The sequence below is a fragment of the Brassica rapa genome, unplaced genomic scaffold, assembly GCF_000309985.2.
Source record: "Brassica rapa cultivar Chiifu-401-42 unplaced genomic scaffold, CAAS_Brap_v3.01 Scaffold0430, whole genome shotgun sequence".
Lineage (NCBI taxonomy): Eukaryota > Viridiplantae > Streptophyta > Magnoliopsida > Brassicales > Brassicaceae > Brassica > Brassica rapa.
The window spans coordinates 72538-88115 of NW_022610372.1; the positions used below are offsets into that span (position 1 = coordinate 72538).

Below are 15578 nucleotides of genomic sequence, written 5' to 3' on the forward strand. Positions count from 1 at the left end.
TGCTGACGGACACCCACAGACGTCATGTGTGTACTGAACAGACAGCCCACGTGGGCCAAAAACACCTAAACAGTCCACGGGAAGGGCCAGCGTGCTGAGTCCAAGGACCAGAGTGCTGATATGTGTACTGATGGACAGCCACAAACGTTCTGTTTGCTGACGGACACACACGGACGTCCTGTGTGTGCTGACGGACACACACGGACGTCCTGTGTGTGTTGACAGATAGCCACGAACGTCCTGTGTTTGCTGGCGGACACCCAGAGACACACACGGACACACACGGACAACCACAGACGTCCTCTGTGTGCTGACGGACACACAAGGACGTCCTGTGTGTGCTGACGGACACCCACGGACACACACGGACAGCCACAGACGTCATGTGTGTGCTGACGGATAGCCACAGACAGCCACGGACGACCTATGTGTGCTGGCGGACACCCATGGACGTCTTGTGTGTACTGAACAGACAGCCCACATGGGCCAAAATCACCCAAACAGTCCACGGGAAAGGCCAGCGTGATGAGTCCAAGGCCAACATGCTAATATGTGTACTGATAGACAGCCACAGACGTCCTGTGTGTGCTGACGGACACAGACAGACACACACAGACAGCCACAGACGTCCTTTGTGTGCTGACGGACACACACGGACGTCATGTGTGTACTGACCAGACAGCCCACGTGGGCCAAAATCACCCGAACAGTGCACGGGAAGGGTCAGCGTGCTGAGTCCAAGGATCAACGTGCTGATATGTGTATTGATGGACAGCCACAGACATCCTGTGTGTGCTGATGGACACACATAGACATCCCCAGATGTCCTGTGTGTGCTGACGGACACCCACATACGTTCTATGTGTACTGAACAGACAGCCCACGTGGGCCAAAATCTCTCGAACTGTCCACGGGATAGGGTCAGCGTGCTGCGTCCAAGGACCAACGTGCTGATATGTGTACTGATGGACAGCCATGGACGTCATATGTGTGCTGACGTACACACACAGACACACACAGACAGCCACAGACGTCCTTTGCGTGCTGACGGAACGGACACAGACAGACAGCCACAGACGTCCTTTGTGTGCTGACGGACACACACGGACGTCCTGTGTGTGCTAACGGACACCCACAGACATCCTGTGTGCACTGGACAGACAGCCCACTTGGGCCAAAATCACCCAAACAGTCCACGGGAAGGGCCAGCGTGCTGATATGTGTACTGATGGACAGCCACAGAAGTTCTGTTTGCTGACGGACACACACGGACATCCTGTGTGTGCTGACGGACACACACGGACGTCATGTGTGTGTTGGCAGATAGCCACTGACAGCCACGAACGTCCTGTGTGTGCTGGCGGACACCCACAGACACACACGGACAGCCACGGACGTCCTATGTGTGCTGATGGACAGCCACAGACGTCCTGTGTATGCTGGCGGACACCCACGGACGTCCTGTGTGTACTGAACAGACAGCCCCCGTGGGCCAAAATCACCCAAACAGTCCACGGGAAGGGCCAGCGTGCTGAGGCCAAGGATCAATGTGCGGATATGTGTACTGATGGAAAGCCCCAGACGTCATGTGTGTGCTGACAGACACACACGGACAGCCACGGACGTCCTGTGTGTGCTGACGAACACACATGGACACACACGGACAGCCACAGACGTCATGTGTGTGCTGACGGACAGCCACGGACAGCCACGGACGAACTGTGTGTGCTGGCGGACACCCACAGACGTCTTGTGTGTACTGAACAGACAGCCCACATGGGCCAAAATCACCCAAACAGTCCATGGGAAGGGCCAGCGTGCTGAGTCCAAGGACCAACGTGCTAATATGTGTACTGACAGACAGCCACAGACGTCCTGTGTGTGCTGATGGACACAGACGTACACACACGGACAGCCATGGACATCCTGTGTGTGCTGGCGGACACCCACAGACGTCCTGTGTGTACTCAACAAAACAGCCCACGAGGGCCAAAATCACCCAAACAGTCCACGGGAAGGGTCAGCGTGCTGAGTCCAAGGACCAACGTGCTAATATGTGTACTGTTGGACAGCCACGGACGTCCTGTGTGTGCTGACGGACACTGATGTGATCATGGAAAGCACCAAGGACTGGAAGCATGAACCTGAACCTGAAGAGCTTGTAGCTGAGGATGCAACCTTGAAGAACATTTGGAAGCAAGAAGAAGGTCTTGAAGGGAGCTGGATCAATCAAGACACACTCACCACTATCCAAGCCATTTCTTTTTCTACATGATCATCAAATGAGCAAGTAGCATATGTGTGCTCTTTTTCCCTGTCTTTGGTTTTATCCTACTGGGTTTTCCAAAGATTGGTTTTTAATGAGACCATATGTTACTTTCACATCTCTCATTTGATGATCCCGGTTTAGCGTATAATGCCTTATAAAACTTATGTCTTTCATTTTTATTTTTAAACAAAGGGAGCGTGTTCCTTTATTTCTTTTCTAGTTCCAAGAGCTTGTGCATGTACAAGTCTCTTCTATTTATATGTTTTGAAACCTATCAGTCAAAAACAAGCAATCTTTTTATCAAAAACCCTTTTCTCTCTTCTCTCTTGTCTTTGGCGAGTTGAAGTGTGTCTGGTGTGTAATATCCAGTCTGTTGGTGTGTAATATCCGACGCCCAAGGGCTTTAGAGAGGTGTGTCATATCCGATCTAAGCCTAGGAGCATCAAGAAGCCTTTCCGCAGCCTCTTGTGTCACCATTCGATCCACATACCTTGAGAAGCTTGAGTCTTTTGATTCGCTTCTGCAAGGATTATCCCATCTGTTCCAGAGCTTCATCCTAGGATCTCATTATGTGGTATCAGAGCAACTCTGGAAGGGAAGTTTTATGTTTTCTCTAAAGTTTTCGATTTGATCTGTTCATCTTCTTGTCCAGATTTGATCAGTGTTTGTTTTTGTTGTTGAAAACTGATAGATCTAAGTGTTTTGATCACGAATCTGTTTGTGTTCTTTCATATTCTCTTTGATTTCGTGGTTAATCTGTGATATGTTCATCTACTTCATAACTTTTGCTAGATCTGTTTATGTTTGATTCAAATCTGATCTATCTCAGCGTTATAAAGGTTTCTAAAAAGACTATTCATATTCATGTGGATTACGCTTTCGAGATTTCTAGATCCATAAGTTATTTGAGTTATTTGAGTCGATCTGATCTTATACTATTGAATCTGTGATTGTTGAATATCATATCATCATCTGTTGATTCTGATCTGTTTTGTTTAAATTTCGAAATTGATTTGAGAAGTTTAGATTTTTATTTCGATTTGAAATCTGTTTTTGTTACAAGTTGATTGTTTGTTTTCATTAGAACTTTTTACTGCTGTGTGTTGTCTCTTGTTTCAGGTACCATGGCAGGATATCAGAAAGGAAAAATTACTAAGGATGAAAGGTTGATACTTGAAGCAATGACTACGAGAATGGAGAAGATGATGGACTCCAAACTTGAATCTTTTCGCCATGAGCTACATTCATCCAAGAATCAAAGGCAGAAAAGAACAAGAAAAGAAGAAATCAAGATAGCTGATTATGAGAAGAAAATCAGCAGCATTGACAAGGAGATTATTAACATCATCAAGCACTTAGACAAGCAGAAGAAGCTCCCAAAGAATCAAGAACCAGTTGCTACTGTCTCAGAACTCAATGATGCAGAACCAGACTCAGCTGCCCCAATTCAAGAAGCTCAAACCAAAACATCTATGGGAAAAGAAAAGGTTGAGAAAGAACAAGAGTTTTCTCTGTTCTTACCTCACTCTGAATCTAATTTTCATAATTCCTTTGATGAACTAACTTGTCTTGAACCGGTGCAACCGAGTAGAATTGTTTCAGTGTCACAGGCTGCAAAAGAAGACTCAGCAGAAAAAGAACCAGAGAGTACAACACAAGAAGAACAACAGAAAAACTTGCAGACAGAATCAGCTCATGAATCTTTGTCTTATGATCTGCAAGAGCACTGTAAGGAGTTTAATATGGTTGCTTCTGTGCCTAGAATGTTTGTTAAAGTGAGTACTGAACACATAAAACGTTTTGGTCTTGATAAAGTAAAAGATTTTTGTGTTTCAAAATCTGTTTTTGATAACATGTTTAAATCTTTTAAAGTACTTAAACCAGAAATCATCTTTGATCAAAAACGTTTTCAAAATCAAAATAATAACATTTCTGGTCATATTCTAAGTTTTGATCATTTTGAAAAGGTTTTAGAGCTTGAATTGAAACAATCTGATTTCTGTTTGAAACCTTGTGATTCATTTGCTAGAACTGAAGAAAGGAGTTTTGTTACAAACTTCCATGTGCATCAACTGATCCTTGATAATTCTTTTGTTTCTGCTTATGTATTTGAATGAACCTAAGAAGTTGCAGGAACCGAAATTGCATCAATCTGATTTTAGATTTAAATTTGTGAAATCTGCAAAGTTCTCTGAGTTTGAGCTTGATTGTTTGTGTGCTGAAAATGATTCTAAACATGTAGGTTGGTTGTTTGATGATATTCTAGTGTATAATACTTTCTTTGATAAACTTGCTGCACAATTGAAACTAGATATCACTGATTCTGAATGTGTGAACTTGAACCTTAATGATATTTGGGTCTACAATACTTCCTTTGATATGATAACACACTTGACTTGTCCAAAAAGGGCTGAGAAGTGTACAGGTAAAAAGAGGGGCTATACTGATGAGTCCTTGGCTAAGCTGGAGATGCAACAATCAAACCTTGGAAGCTGTCTAGCCGCCAGACTTGACATAGGAGCAGTTCGAGGATCATATCTCAACAACCACAAGGAATTAAGCAACAAAATCAACTGCAATGGAAACTACACTCATCAGGGTCTCACGTCGAATTGGAATCATGTCTGAAGCTTCTCTTATGAAAGAGTTATGGATTCTACAAGTCGGGTGATTCTGTGTTTGCTTTGTCTGAACTTTTCTGAGTTTAGAACATCTCAATACTATCTATGGCGACCAGGTGAGCATGCTAAGGTAACTAATCATGCTTTCAAGAGTTCTTTTATTGATTACACAGATATGATGCACTTGTTTTTGTCAAAAGAGTCATGTGCAGATTATATGGAAGCTTTGAAGCATGCAAAGACAAAGAACAAGCGTGAGGAAGACAAACGTTTCAAGCCGCCTGATCTAAGCCAGGAGAGACATCAGGACGTCACTTGCTTCATCCTCATCAAAGAATCACCTCCAGATGCAGCATACAAGCCAAAACTGAGAAAATACAACTTTGGGATAAAACTCTTACTCTATGATGATTTTGCTTGTGTTAACTTGTCTTGTTTCAATGTATCAGGTTTAAGTAATGCCTCAGGAGTGAGGAAAGCCAAATGTATCAGTTCCTTCTACCTAATAGAACCAGTCAGCAACAATGCCTATCAAAGAGACTTGCAAGGTAAGTATAATCTGATTATAAACTCTGATGTTACTGACTTGGTCCCTTCTATTGCAGGTAACACAAAAATTGAGGACAAATCTTTTTGAAGTGGGAGGGGATGATGTGATCATGGAAAGCACCAAGGTGATGATAGGAGTTTCAAGGCTCCTAATCAAATGTTGTAATATAAAGGATGTCAAACCAGTTCTAAGTGATTCTAAAGCAAAGGGAATGCAAGACCATGCTTAATCTAAGTGCTACCAAGTTGTGAGATGATTTTTGACTAGATTACTATCTAAATGCGAACAAAGGACAAAGCTTTCTTTCTTATGATGAAACAAGAGGACTCATTGGGCTAGGCATTTGATCTTGGGTGATGTAGATCGAATCTAGAGGTGGCAAGCTATCAATCAAACACTTTCCTTATGCCTAGACACTAAGCTAAACAAACTCTATCTCTAGATGAATGTTCTTTTGGTAAAGCAACTTAAGCATCTAACCTCTTAGGTTGAATGTTACTAAATCAAACATGGAGATCAAGTCTAATAGCAATCTTAACTCCTTTAACAACTAATCTCTTAGGTAAAGCAAGCTAAAAGCATTGAAGAGTTGGTTCAGGCATTTCAACATACACCTTGTGGGCAGGAAATGCCTAGGGATCTATTTTAGTGTGATCATGACTAAAATAGCATTGAGAACCCTCATCAAGCAAGGAAATAAGTAAATATGACACTAAACACCCTAGATCTTCTCTAATCACCCTTTATCACCCTAGCCCATGAATCCAAAGATGACTACTCACTACTCTTCATGATGAGCCCAAGAATCAAAGATGATTTGGTGCTAATCATGATTAGTGATCAAGATAATCCAATAATCACAAGAGAAAATGATTAAGATAAGATCTTTCACCTAAAAGTTCTTTTGTGATTAGATAGAAAACAAGATCCTTCCGCTTTAGGGATTACAAGAGTATTTATATGTTTTTGGTAAACCTAATGGTTTACTTTAAAAAGTCTAAAATGCCCTTAAAAATATCTAAAATCAACTAAGTAAAAGACGCGACCCGGGTAGTAATCACGGGCGATAACCCGAGTTGGTTTCCCCGCGTTGGACCGTCGAGCAGCTCCGTTTCATACGCGCGGGTAATGGAACCCGCGGCCTTCACCCCGCGTCAATCGTCGTTGCGTCTTCTTGGTTCGTGCGTGCGGGTAAGGGAACCCGCAGCCTTCACCCCGCATCAGACCGTCGACACTCTCTCTCTGTGCACGCGAGACACGATCCCGCGTTGCTCGACCCCGCGTGGAAGCTCCGGAATCGCCATCGGGAGTGGTCAGCCACGAGTTCTCCATCTCCACCGCAATACACGCCATCGTCGTCATCAACAAGTCGCAGCGCCGGAGTGCTTCTCGCCGTCGCAGCTATCAAGCTTCAATCGTCGTCTCTCCTCCGCCAAGCTTTCCACCGTAGCTCAAGCCGTGGTATCCGCCTCCGCCGTCGTGCTCGTCATCTTCTCGCAACGACCAAGAAGCTCGTGCTCTCCAATGGATACTTCTTCATTATTTGCAAGACCAGTCCCTGGCCTTTTGATTCTTTACAAATCGACCCAATACTTCGGAATGTGCAGAATAGACCTCACGAATTGACCCATAGACTTCAGATTGTGCAATCAAGACCCACCGAATATCCAGGATTTGCAATCTTGGTCCCTGCATTCTCGTGACCTTTCGTTTTTGCCCCATAAGTATCTGATTTGCAACAATAACCTTCCAGTGTAGCCCAAAACTTCCAATTTGACATTCCAAACCTTAATGCACATGAATGAACAAAAATATGCAATATAGACACCTAGATACAATCTAAAATGATCACAATAAGCTAAATATGAATCTAAAACCTATTAAAATCATGAGATATCAAATCCCCCACACTAGTCCTTTACTTGTCCACAAGTAAATTTTTAAAACAATCAAGAGGGAGATATTTAAAATTGGGAGCTTATAACCAAAAGAAACACTTTCTAGCCTTCAATATCACATCCCAAAGAAAACATAGCAAATAGCATGAGCAACTCCTTTATTATACTCTAACTTCTCTAGGCCTATCCATACTCTTATGCCTCTACTCAAGTTGCAATACTCATCAACTAACAAGTTCTTTCAACCAGCTCTCACATTGATTCACACACACACACACAAGGTGAATTCTCATAAATGGGCACATGATCTCAATCATTTGGCTAGGTAAGCAATAATCTAATATGAATGAAAAGAAGGATTCAAATATTATTATTTTAAGGTGGTTATCACTCAAGAACAAGGAACTTGATCATTATGCAAAATTTATCTAAGATTAGAAGCAACTCATGCATACATAGATTTATTCTCATCATTCTATCCTTTTCCTAAGTGATTACAAGTTCTACCCTTTTATCATCATCTCAAAACCAAAATAAAACCCACTCACATCACTCACCCAATGAACAACTCTCTTTTTCTTTTGACTCAACCAACTAGGGACTTTAATTCATTTTCTTTACAACACTTAGCTCTAACTCTTTCTCATCTCCTTCCCCACCTTCTCTTTGATTCTTTTTCTCTTTTTTTTTTCTTTTTTTTTTTAGGGGGGAGGTTCTTTTGTACATAATCTAGAGCTTCATACTTTCCTTTTTGTCCCTAGAGTTTTCTTTTCTATTGACACTCTTTTGTTCATCTCTCTCATTTTTCTCACTTTCCAAACCCAAGATATTAAAATTTAGATCACACAAACCCCTCTCACCATCCCTAAGTGCTAGCTCATTATGCTAGTAAGAGATGAGAATAAACATATGTCGCCTCCAATACTCTCAAGATTTTGCACATGACAAGCTATCAAAAGAGGCCTCACTCATGCAATTTAATGTTTGGTCTCAAAGAATGGCTAGGGTTGTAGGGTATGGAATGCCATTTGGGTTAACAAAGATTGATATAAAGGAATAAGATAACCCAAATGTGTATGAGATCCATGATCAAGTATGCAAATGCCCATATGCAAGAGATATTAAGTTCATTCAAGCCAAGTTAAGATTGGAGCTGATCTTAAGAACAATGCCAACATCAAGCAAGCAAACAAGTTTCAAGAAGAGTTTTCAAGGCTCGAAGCTTACAAGCTTTTTCAAAAGATGCTTAAGCTACTTGATATGTTTAGCTAGGATGTCAAATTGAGTTCTAGACATGTGTTCTTTACAAGGTTTCTTCAATGCATGAATGCAATCAAAATGCTTCTAGACTCAATCCTAAAGATGCAAATGATGCAACTAAATGCTTATTTTTGTGATTTTCGAAATTTTTTTAATTTTTGTGGGTTTTCTATGCAAATAATTATTTACAATGCAATGCATGAGACTTAATGACAAGTAGACAAAACAAAACACAATGTGAGATAGTAGACTCTCCCCCAAACTTACTTCACACAGTCTCTTGTGTGAGAATAAGCTCAAAGAAGAGATCTAAGGGAAAGAGATAAACATGAAAACTAAAAATTTACAAGGGTGGAATGCACTTACTTGAAGTTGGCTGTCATAAGAGAAGGGAAATGAAGAGGGAGGACTTGTTGTCACCTTGGAATTTTCGACATGACCTTTGGGAATTTGTTGAGAATTCCCCCAAACTTGTCCCTAAGCTTATTCAAACACACTTAAGAAAGAAAAAGATATATAAAAATATATACAAAGGATACCATGGGACTTCCTCCCAAGTGAGCTTGTTTTAAGTCTCTAGCTTGACTTTCCTTCCAATTGGCTAGTGAGGAGGAGGATCTTTCCCACCTTCAAGAGTGATGGTGAGGACTTGAGAGAGAAGCTCTTGAAGCTTGATTGGATCATTTTGGAGCTGAGGAGTGATGATGGCCCTTGCACTTGAGAATTGCTTAGACCTTCCCTTGCACTTGATTTTATACTCAATGGCCCCATCCTTAAGCTTCATTGGGTGAAGAGTGAGAGTGTGAAGAGTTTTATCAAGAGGTGAAGGATGAGGTTCTTTCACAATCTTCTTCTTGTCATGAGCAACCTTTGTAGCTCTACTCACCTCCTTCTTTTTAGCACTTTCCAAGTGCTCATCACACAGTTCTTTAGAAGACTCTCCAGCAAGACCTTCTTTATTAATACCAACCCCTTCAGCCTTGGTCTTCTCAATGGAGGATGCTCCACAAGTGATTGTTCCACAATACTCAGCATTCATCTTTGGAGATTGTAGTGGATAGGAGACAGCTTTGTTCACATTTAGGAGTGTGACCTTCTTGTTGGCAAAGTCTATGCAAGCTCCCACTGTTGTAAGGAATGGAGTGCCAAGGATCAATGGGACTCTCTTCTCAGTTGCCATCTTCAGAACAGTGAGGTCTATAGGAATTGTGCATGCTCCAATCTTCAAAGGGAAGTCCTTGATGAGACCAATAGGAGTTGTAGAAGAGGAATCTCCAAACTGTAGGGAAGATGTGTTTGGCTCCATGCTCTCAATCCCTAGGCTCTTCATCATCTCCATTGAGATCACATTTACACTTGCACCAGAATCAACAAGAGCATCATCAAAAGTGAACTTACCAAGGTTGCAAGGCAAGGTGAACATCCCTTGAGACTCAATCTTAGGGAGAAACTTTGGAGGGATTGGTGGATCAATCTTCATAATGGAGATGTCCAAAAGCTCAGCCACTTCAGCTTGGTGGTCTAGAATGTCATTGATGAGCATCATCTGGACATGAGCTTCACGCATACCCGAGATTTCTGGAAGCCTGACCCCAACATCACTAAGATCTTTTCTAAACTTAGAGAGCACCTTCTTCTGAGCTTTGGTGAGAACTCTTTGGGGGAAAGGGAGTTGATCATAGGGTGATAGCTCAACCTTAGTTGCTTCCTCTAGCTTAACCTCTTTCAGCTTGTTGTCAGCCTTGTGCTCAGCTCTTTGCAGATTCGTTGCTTCAACCTTTGTGGCAGCATCTTTCACAATTTGTGCTTCAGCTGTGGCTACAACAAATCTCTCAACTTCCCCAAACTCAGTTCCACATACTAGTCTTTCAATCTCATCCTCCTCTTTCTCATGATCACTCAGCTCAATCTTTGGAGAAGTAGTGGAGAAGACAGCATTGCAAGACTCCTTGAGGTTCTTTTCTAGTTTTTCTGGTAAAGTCTGCTTGGAGGATGAAGGCATAGAAGAAACTTGATTCTCCAAAGCCTTGAGATGAGAGGCAAGTTACATGTACTTGTTGTTGAGGTCAGAATAGTTCTCATCAATCTTTGCATGGATGTTCTTGAACTCATAAATCATGGTCTTCTCATTTCTAGCCTGAAATTCCAAGAGTTGCTTGAACATAGAATCCACACTTGAATCTGGAGCTTGAGCTTGAGAAGAGCTTCCTTGAGTCTGAGGAGACTGGTTGGCTTGGTAACCTCCTTGCTGATTGTTGTAGAGTGGCCTTTGCTGGTAGTTGTTTTGGTACTGAAAGTTGGGCTCTTTCTTGTACCATGTGCCATTAGCATTGATGAAGCACAGCTCCTCTTGGCCTTCTAAACTATCAACCTCATTGATCACTGGAGGTGCCTCCTGTTTCTGGTCACCAACAAAGTTCATCTTTTCCTGCTTAGCCTTTTCTGCAAGAAGTAGATCCAACTTGGCTTGGAAGACTTCAGCTCTTTCTTTGTCTGTTGATCATCACTTCTGTTGATCCTATCATGCTCCTCACTGTAGACTGAGTCACTCTTGGCCATGTTCTCTACCAGTTCTTCTGCTTCTTCCTCAGTTCTTCCCAAGAAGAAACCATTGCTGGCAGTATCAAGTCTGTTTCTGCACTGTGGTAGAGCTCCTTTATAGAAGGTACTAAGCAAATTCTCCTTGCTGAAACCATGATGAGGGCATTGAGACCAATAGCCCTTGAACCTCTCCCATGCTTCACTGAAGCTCTCTAGACCTTTCTGTTGAAACCCAGAGATTTCGTTCCTGATCTTAGCTGTCCTTGAAGTAGAGAAGAACTTGTCTAGGAAAACTCTCTTACACTCATCCCAAGTAGTGACAGTATCACTTGGAAGAGTCTTCTCCCATTGGTGTGCCTTGTCTCCCAAAGAGAAAGGGAATAGCTTCAGCTTGAAAGCATCTTCAGAAACACCATTTATCTTGGACAAGCCACAATACTTATCAAACTTGTACAAGTGATCAAAAGGGTCTTCAGCAGCAAGACCATGATACTTGTTGTTCTCTATGGTGTTGAGCAGTCCTGACTTGATCTCAAAGTTGTTGTTCTCCACAGCTGGTGCTCTGATTCCCAACCTATGACCATGAATGTGAGGTTGATCATAGGCTCCAATGGCTCTAGCTTGGCGCTGTGGATGTTTTGGCCTAAGGTTTGCAGCTCCTTGGGCCACTCCATCATGAGGCTGATTCTGATTGTGTTCCATTTCAAACTCCAATCTCTGAAAGTGAGCCTGAAAGAGAACCAGTAACAAAATAAAAGAAAAAGTGACTTAGTCTCAAGCAAGTGACTAAATCCCAATGTCACAATTAACCTAGAACTTGGCAACAACGCCAATTTGATATTAGGAGTTAACAAAATAAAAGAAAAAGTGACTAGTCTCAAGCAAGTGACTAAATCCCAATGTCACAATTAACCTAGAACTTGGCAACGGCGCCAATTTGATGATAGGAGTTTCAAGGCTCCTAATCAAATGTTGTAATATAAAGGATGTCAAACCAGTTCTAAGTGATTCTAAAGCAAAGGGAATGCAAGACCATGCTTAATCTAAGTGCTACCAAGTTGTGAGATGATTTTTGACTAGATTACTATCTAAATGCGAACAAAGGACAAAGCTTTCTTTCTTATGATGAAACAAGAGGACTCATTGGGCTAGGCATTTGATCTTGGGTGATGTAGATCGAATCTAGAGGTGGCAAGCTATCAATCAAACACTTTCCTTATGCCTAGACACTAAGCTAAACAAACTCTATCTCTAGATGAATGTTCTTTTGGTAAAGCAACTCAAGCATCTAATCTCTTAGATTGAATGTTACTAAATCAAACATGGAGATCAAGTCTAATAGCAATCTTAACTCCTTTAACAACTAATCTCTTAGGTAAAGCAAGCTAAAAGCATTGAAGAGTTGGTTCAGGCATTTCAACATACACCTTGTGGGCAGGAAATGCCTAGGGATCTATTTTAGTGTGATCATGACTAAAATAGCATTGAGAACCCTCATCAAGCAAGGAAATAAGTAAATCTAACACTAAACACCCTAGATCTTCTCTAATCACCCTTTATCACCCTAGCCCATGAATCCAAAGATGACTACTCACTACTCTTCATGATGAGCCCAAGAATCAAAGATGATTTGGTGCTAATCATGATTAGTGATCAAGATAATCCAATAATCACAAGAGAAAATGATTAAGATAAGATCTTTCACCTAAAAGTTCTTTTGTGATTAGATAGAAAACAAGATCCTTCCCCTTTAGGGATTACAAGAGTATTTATATATTTTTGGTTAAACCTAATGGTTTACTTTAAAAAGTCTAAAATGCCCTTAAAAATATCTAAAATCAACTAAGTAAAAGACGCGACCCGGGTAGTAATCACGGGCGATAACCCGAGTTGGTTTCCCCGCGTTGGACCGTCGAGCAGCTCCGTTTCATACGCGCGGGTAATGGAACCCGCGGCCTTCACCCCGCGTCAATCGTCGTTGCGTCTTCTTGGTTCGTGCGTGCGGGTAAGGGAACCCGCAGCCTTCACCCCCATCAGACCGTCGACACTCTCTCTCTCTCTGTGCACGCAAGACACGATCCCGCGTTGCTCGACCCCGCGTGGATGCTCCGGAATCGCCATCGGGAGTGGTCAGCCACGAGTTCTCCATCTCCACCGCAATACACGCCATCGTCGTCATCAACAAGTCGCAGCGCCGGAGTGCTTCTCGCCGTCGCAGTTATCAAGCTTCAATCGTCGTCTCTCCTCCGCCAAGCTTTCCACCGTAGCTCAAGCCGTGGTATCCGCCTCCGCCGTCATGCTCGTCATCTTCTCGCAACGACCAAGAAGCTCGTGCTCTCCAATGGATACTTCTTCATTATTTGCAAGACCAGTCCCTGGCCTTTTGATTCTTTACAAATCGACCCAATACTTCGGAATGTGCAGAATAGACCTCACGAATTGACCCATAGACTTCAGATTGTGCAATCAAGACCCAACGAATATCTAGGATTTGCAATCTTGGTCCCTGCATTCTCGTGACCTTTCGTTTTTGCCCCATAAGTATCTGATTTGCAACAATAACCTTCCAGTGTAGCCCAAAACTTCCAATTTGACATTCCAAACCTTAATGCACATGAATGAACAAAAATATGCAATATAGACACCTAGATACAATCTAAAATGATCACAATAAGCTAAATATGAAACTAAAACCTATTAAAATCATGAGATATCACAAGGACTGGAAGCATGAACCTGAACCTGAAGAGCTTGTAGCTGAGGATGCAACCTTGAAGAACATTTGGAAGCAAGAAGAAGGTCTTGAAGGGAGCTGGATCAATCAAGACACACTCACCACTATCCAAGCCATTTCTTTTTCTAAATGATCATCAAATGAGCAAGTAGCATATGTGTGCTCTTTTTCCATGTCTTTGGTTTTGTCCCACTGGGTTTTCCAAAGATAGGTTTTTAATGAGGCCATATGTTACTTTCACATCTCTCATTTGATGATCCCGGTTTTAGCGTATAATGCCTTATAAAACTTATGTCTTTCATTTTTATTTTTAAACAAAAGGAGCGTGTTCCTTTATTTCTTTTCTAGTTCCAAGAGCTTGTGCATGTACAAGTCTCTTCTATTTATATGTTTCGAAACCTATCAGTCAAAAACAAGCAATCTTTTTTATCAAAAACCCTTTTCTCTCTTCTCTCTTGTCTTTGGCGAGTTGAAGTGTGTCTGGTGTGTAATATCCAGTCTGTTGGTGTGTAATATCCAACGCCCAAGGGCTTTAGAGAGGTGTGTCATATCCGATCTAAGCCTAGGAGTATCAAGAAGCCTTTCTGCAGCCTTATGTGTCACCTTTCGATCCACATACCTTGAGAAGCTTGAGTCTTTTGATTTGTTTCTGCAAGGATTATCCCATCTGTTCCAGAGCATCATCCTAGGATTTCATCAGACACACACACACACACGGACAGCCCCGGACGTCCTGTGTGTGCTTACAGACACACACGGACATCCTGTGTGTGCTGACGGACACCCACGGACGTCCTGTGTGTACTGAACAGACAGCCCACGTGGGCCAAAATCACCCGAATAGTCCATGGGAAGGGTCAGTGTGCTGAGTCCAACGACCAACGTGCTGATATGTGTACTGATGGACAGCCACGAACATCCTGTATGTGCTGACGGACACACACGGACACACACAGACAGCCATAGACGTCCTGTGTGTGCTGACGGACACCCACGGACGTCCTGTGTGTGCTGACGGACACCCACGGACATCCTGTGTGTACTGAACACACAGCCCACGTGGGCCAAATCACCCGAACAGTCCACGGGAAGGGCCAGTGTGCTGAGTCCAAGGACCAGCGTGCTGATATTTGTACTGATGGACAGCCACGAACGTCCTGTGTGTGCACACGGACACACACAGACGTCCTTTGTGTGCTGATGGACACACACGGACGTCCTGTGTGTGCTTTCGGACAGCCATGGACAGCCACGAACGTCCTGTGTGTGCTAACGGACAGCCACAGACAGCCATGTCGTCGTGATCAGCTAGTGCGGTTCCTGAGACCAGTCGTCGTGCCGGGGGAGTTGGGTGGAGCATTAGGGTAGATGGTCTGAAACCGAGGCCCTGCTGACGGCTGTCAAGATTCTCATTCTGTGAAAGTGTCGAAGCTTGAGGTGTGGATGGGGACTCGAGAGGGACTTGTAAGACGGTGAGTTCCTTGCTCAAGAGAAGAAGGCCAGGAAGGCCAAATCTTCGGAGGTGGCTTCGGTTCCAGTGTTAGATCAAGGGCGATGCGTGACTAGCGAGCCGCGGGATCCAAGAGGCCACGGATGCTCTTCGCTCAGAGTTTCAGGCTCGCTTTGGTGAAGATTTCCTGCTTCTCTGGGTTCTCTCGAGTGTATCCTATCCGGAGCAGGGACTTAGCTTTGGCGACGATTGAGG

General features: G+C 43.0%; 1 protein-coding gene and 1 non-coding gene across 2 annotated transcripts; one reads left to right on the top strand and one right to left on the bottom strand.

The window, feature by feature from the left end:
• Nucleotides 1-9199: 9199 nt before the first annotated feature.
• LOC117130385 lies at nucleotides 9200-10600 on the bottom strand. The gene has a single exon (XM_033283268.1). The coding sequence runs from the start codon at nucleotides 10598-10600 to the stop codon at nucleotides 9200-9202; it is 1401 nt and encodes a 466-aa protein (XP_033139159.1).
• A 687-nt stretch (nucleotides 10601-11287) lies between these two features.
• On the top strand, nucleotides 11288-11394 carry LOC117130386. Its single transcript, XR_004453801.1, has one exon. It is a non-coding gene; the product is annotated as a small nucleolar RNA R71 (small nucleolar RNA).
• Nucleotides 11395-15578: the final 4184 nt, after the last annotated feature.

Excerpts from the sequence above, each read along its gene's own strand:
- LOC117130385 (XM_033283268.1), bottom strand. The coding sequence starts at position 10,600 with ATGCCTTCATCCTCCAAGCAGACTTTACCAGAAAAACTAGAAAAGAAC.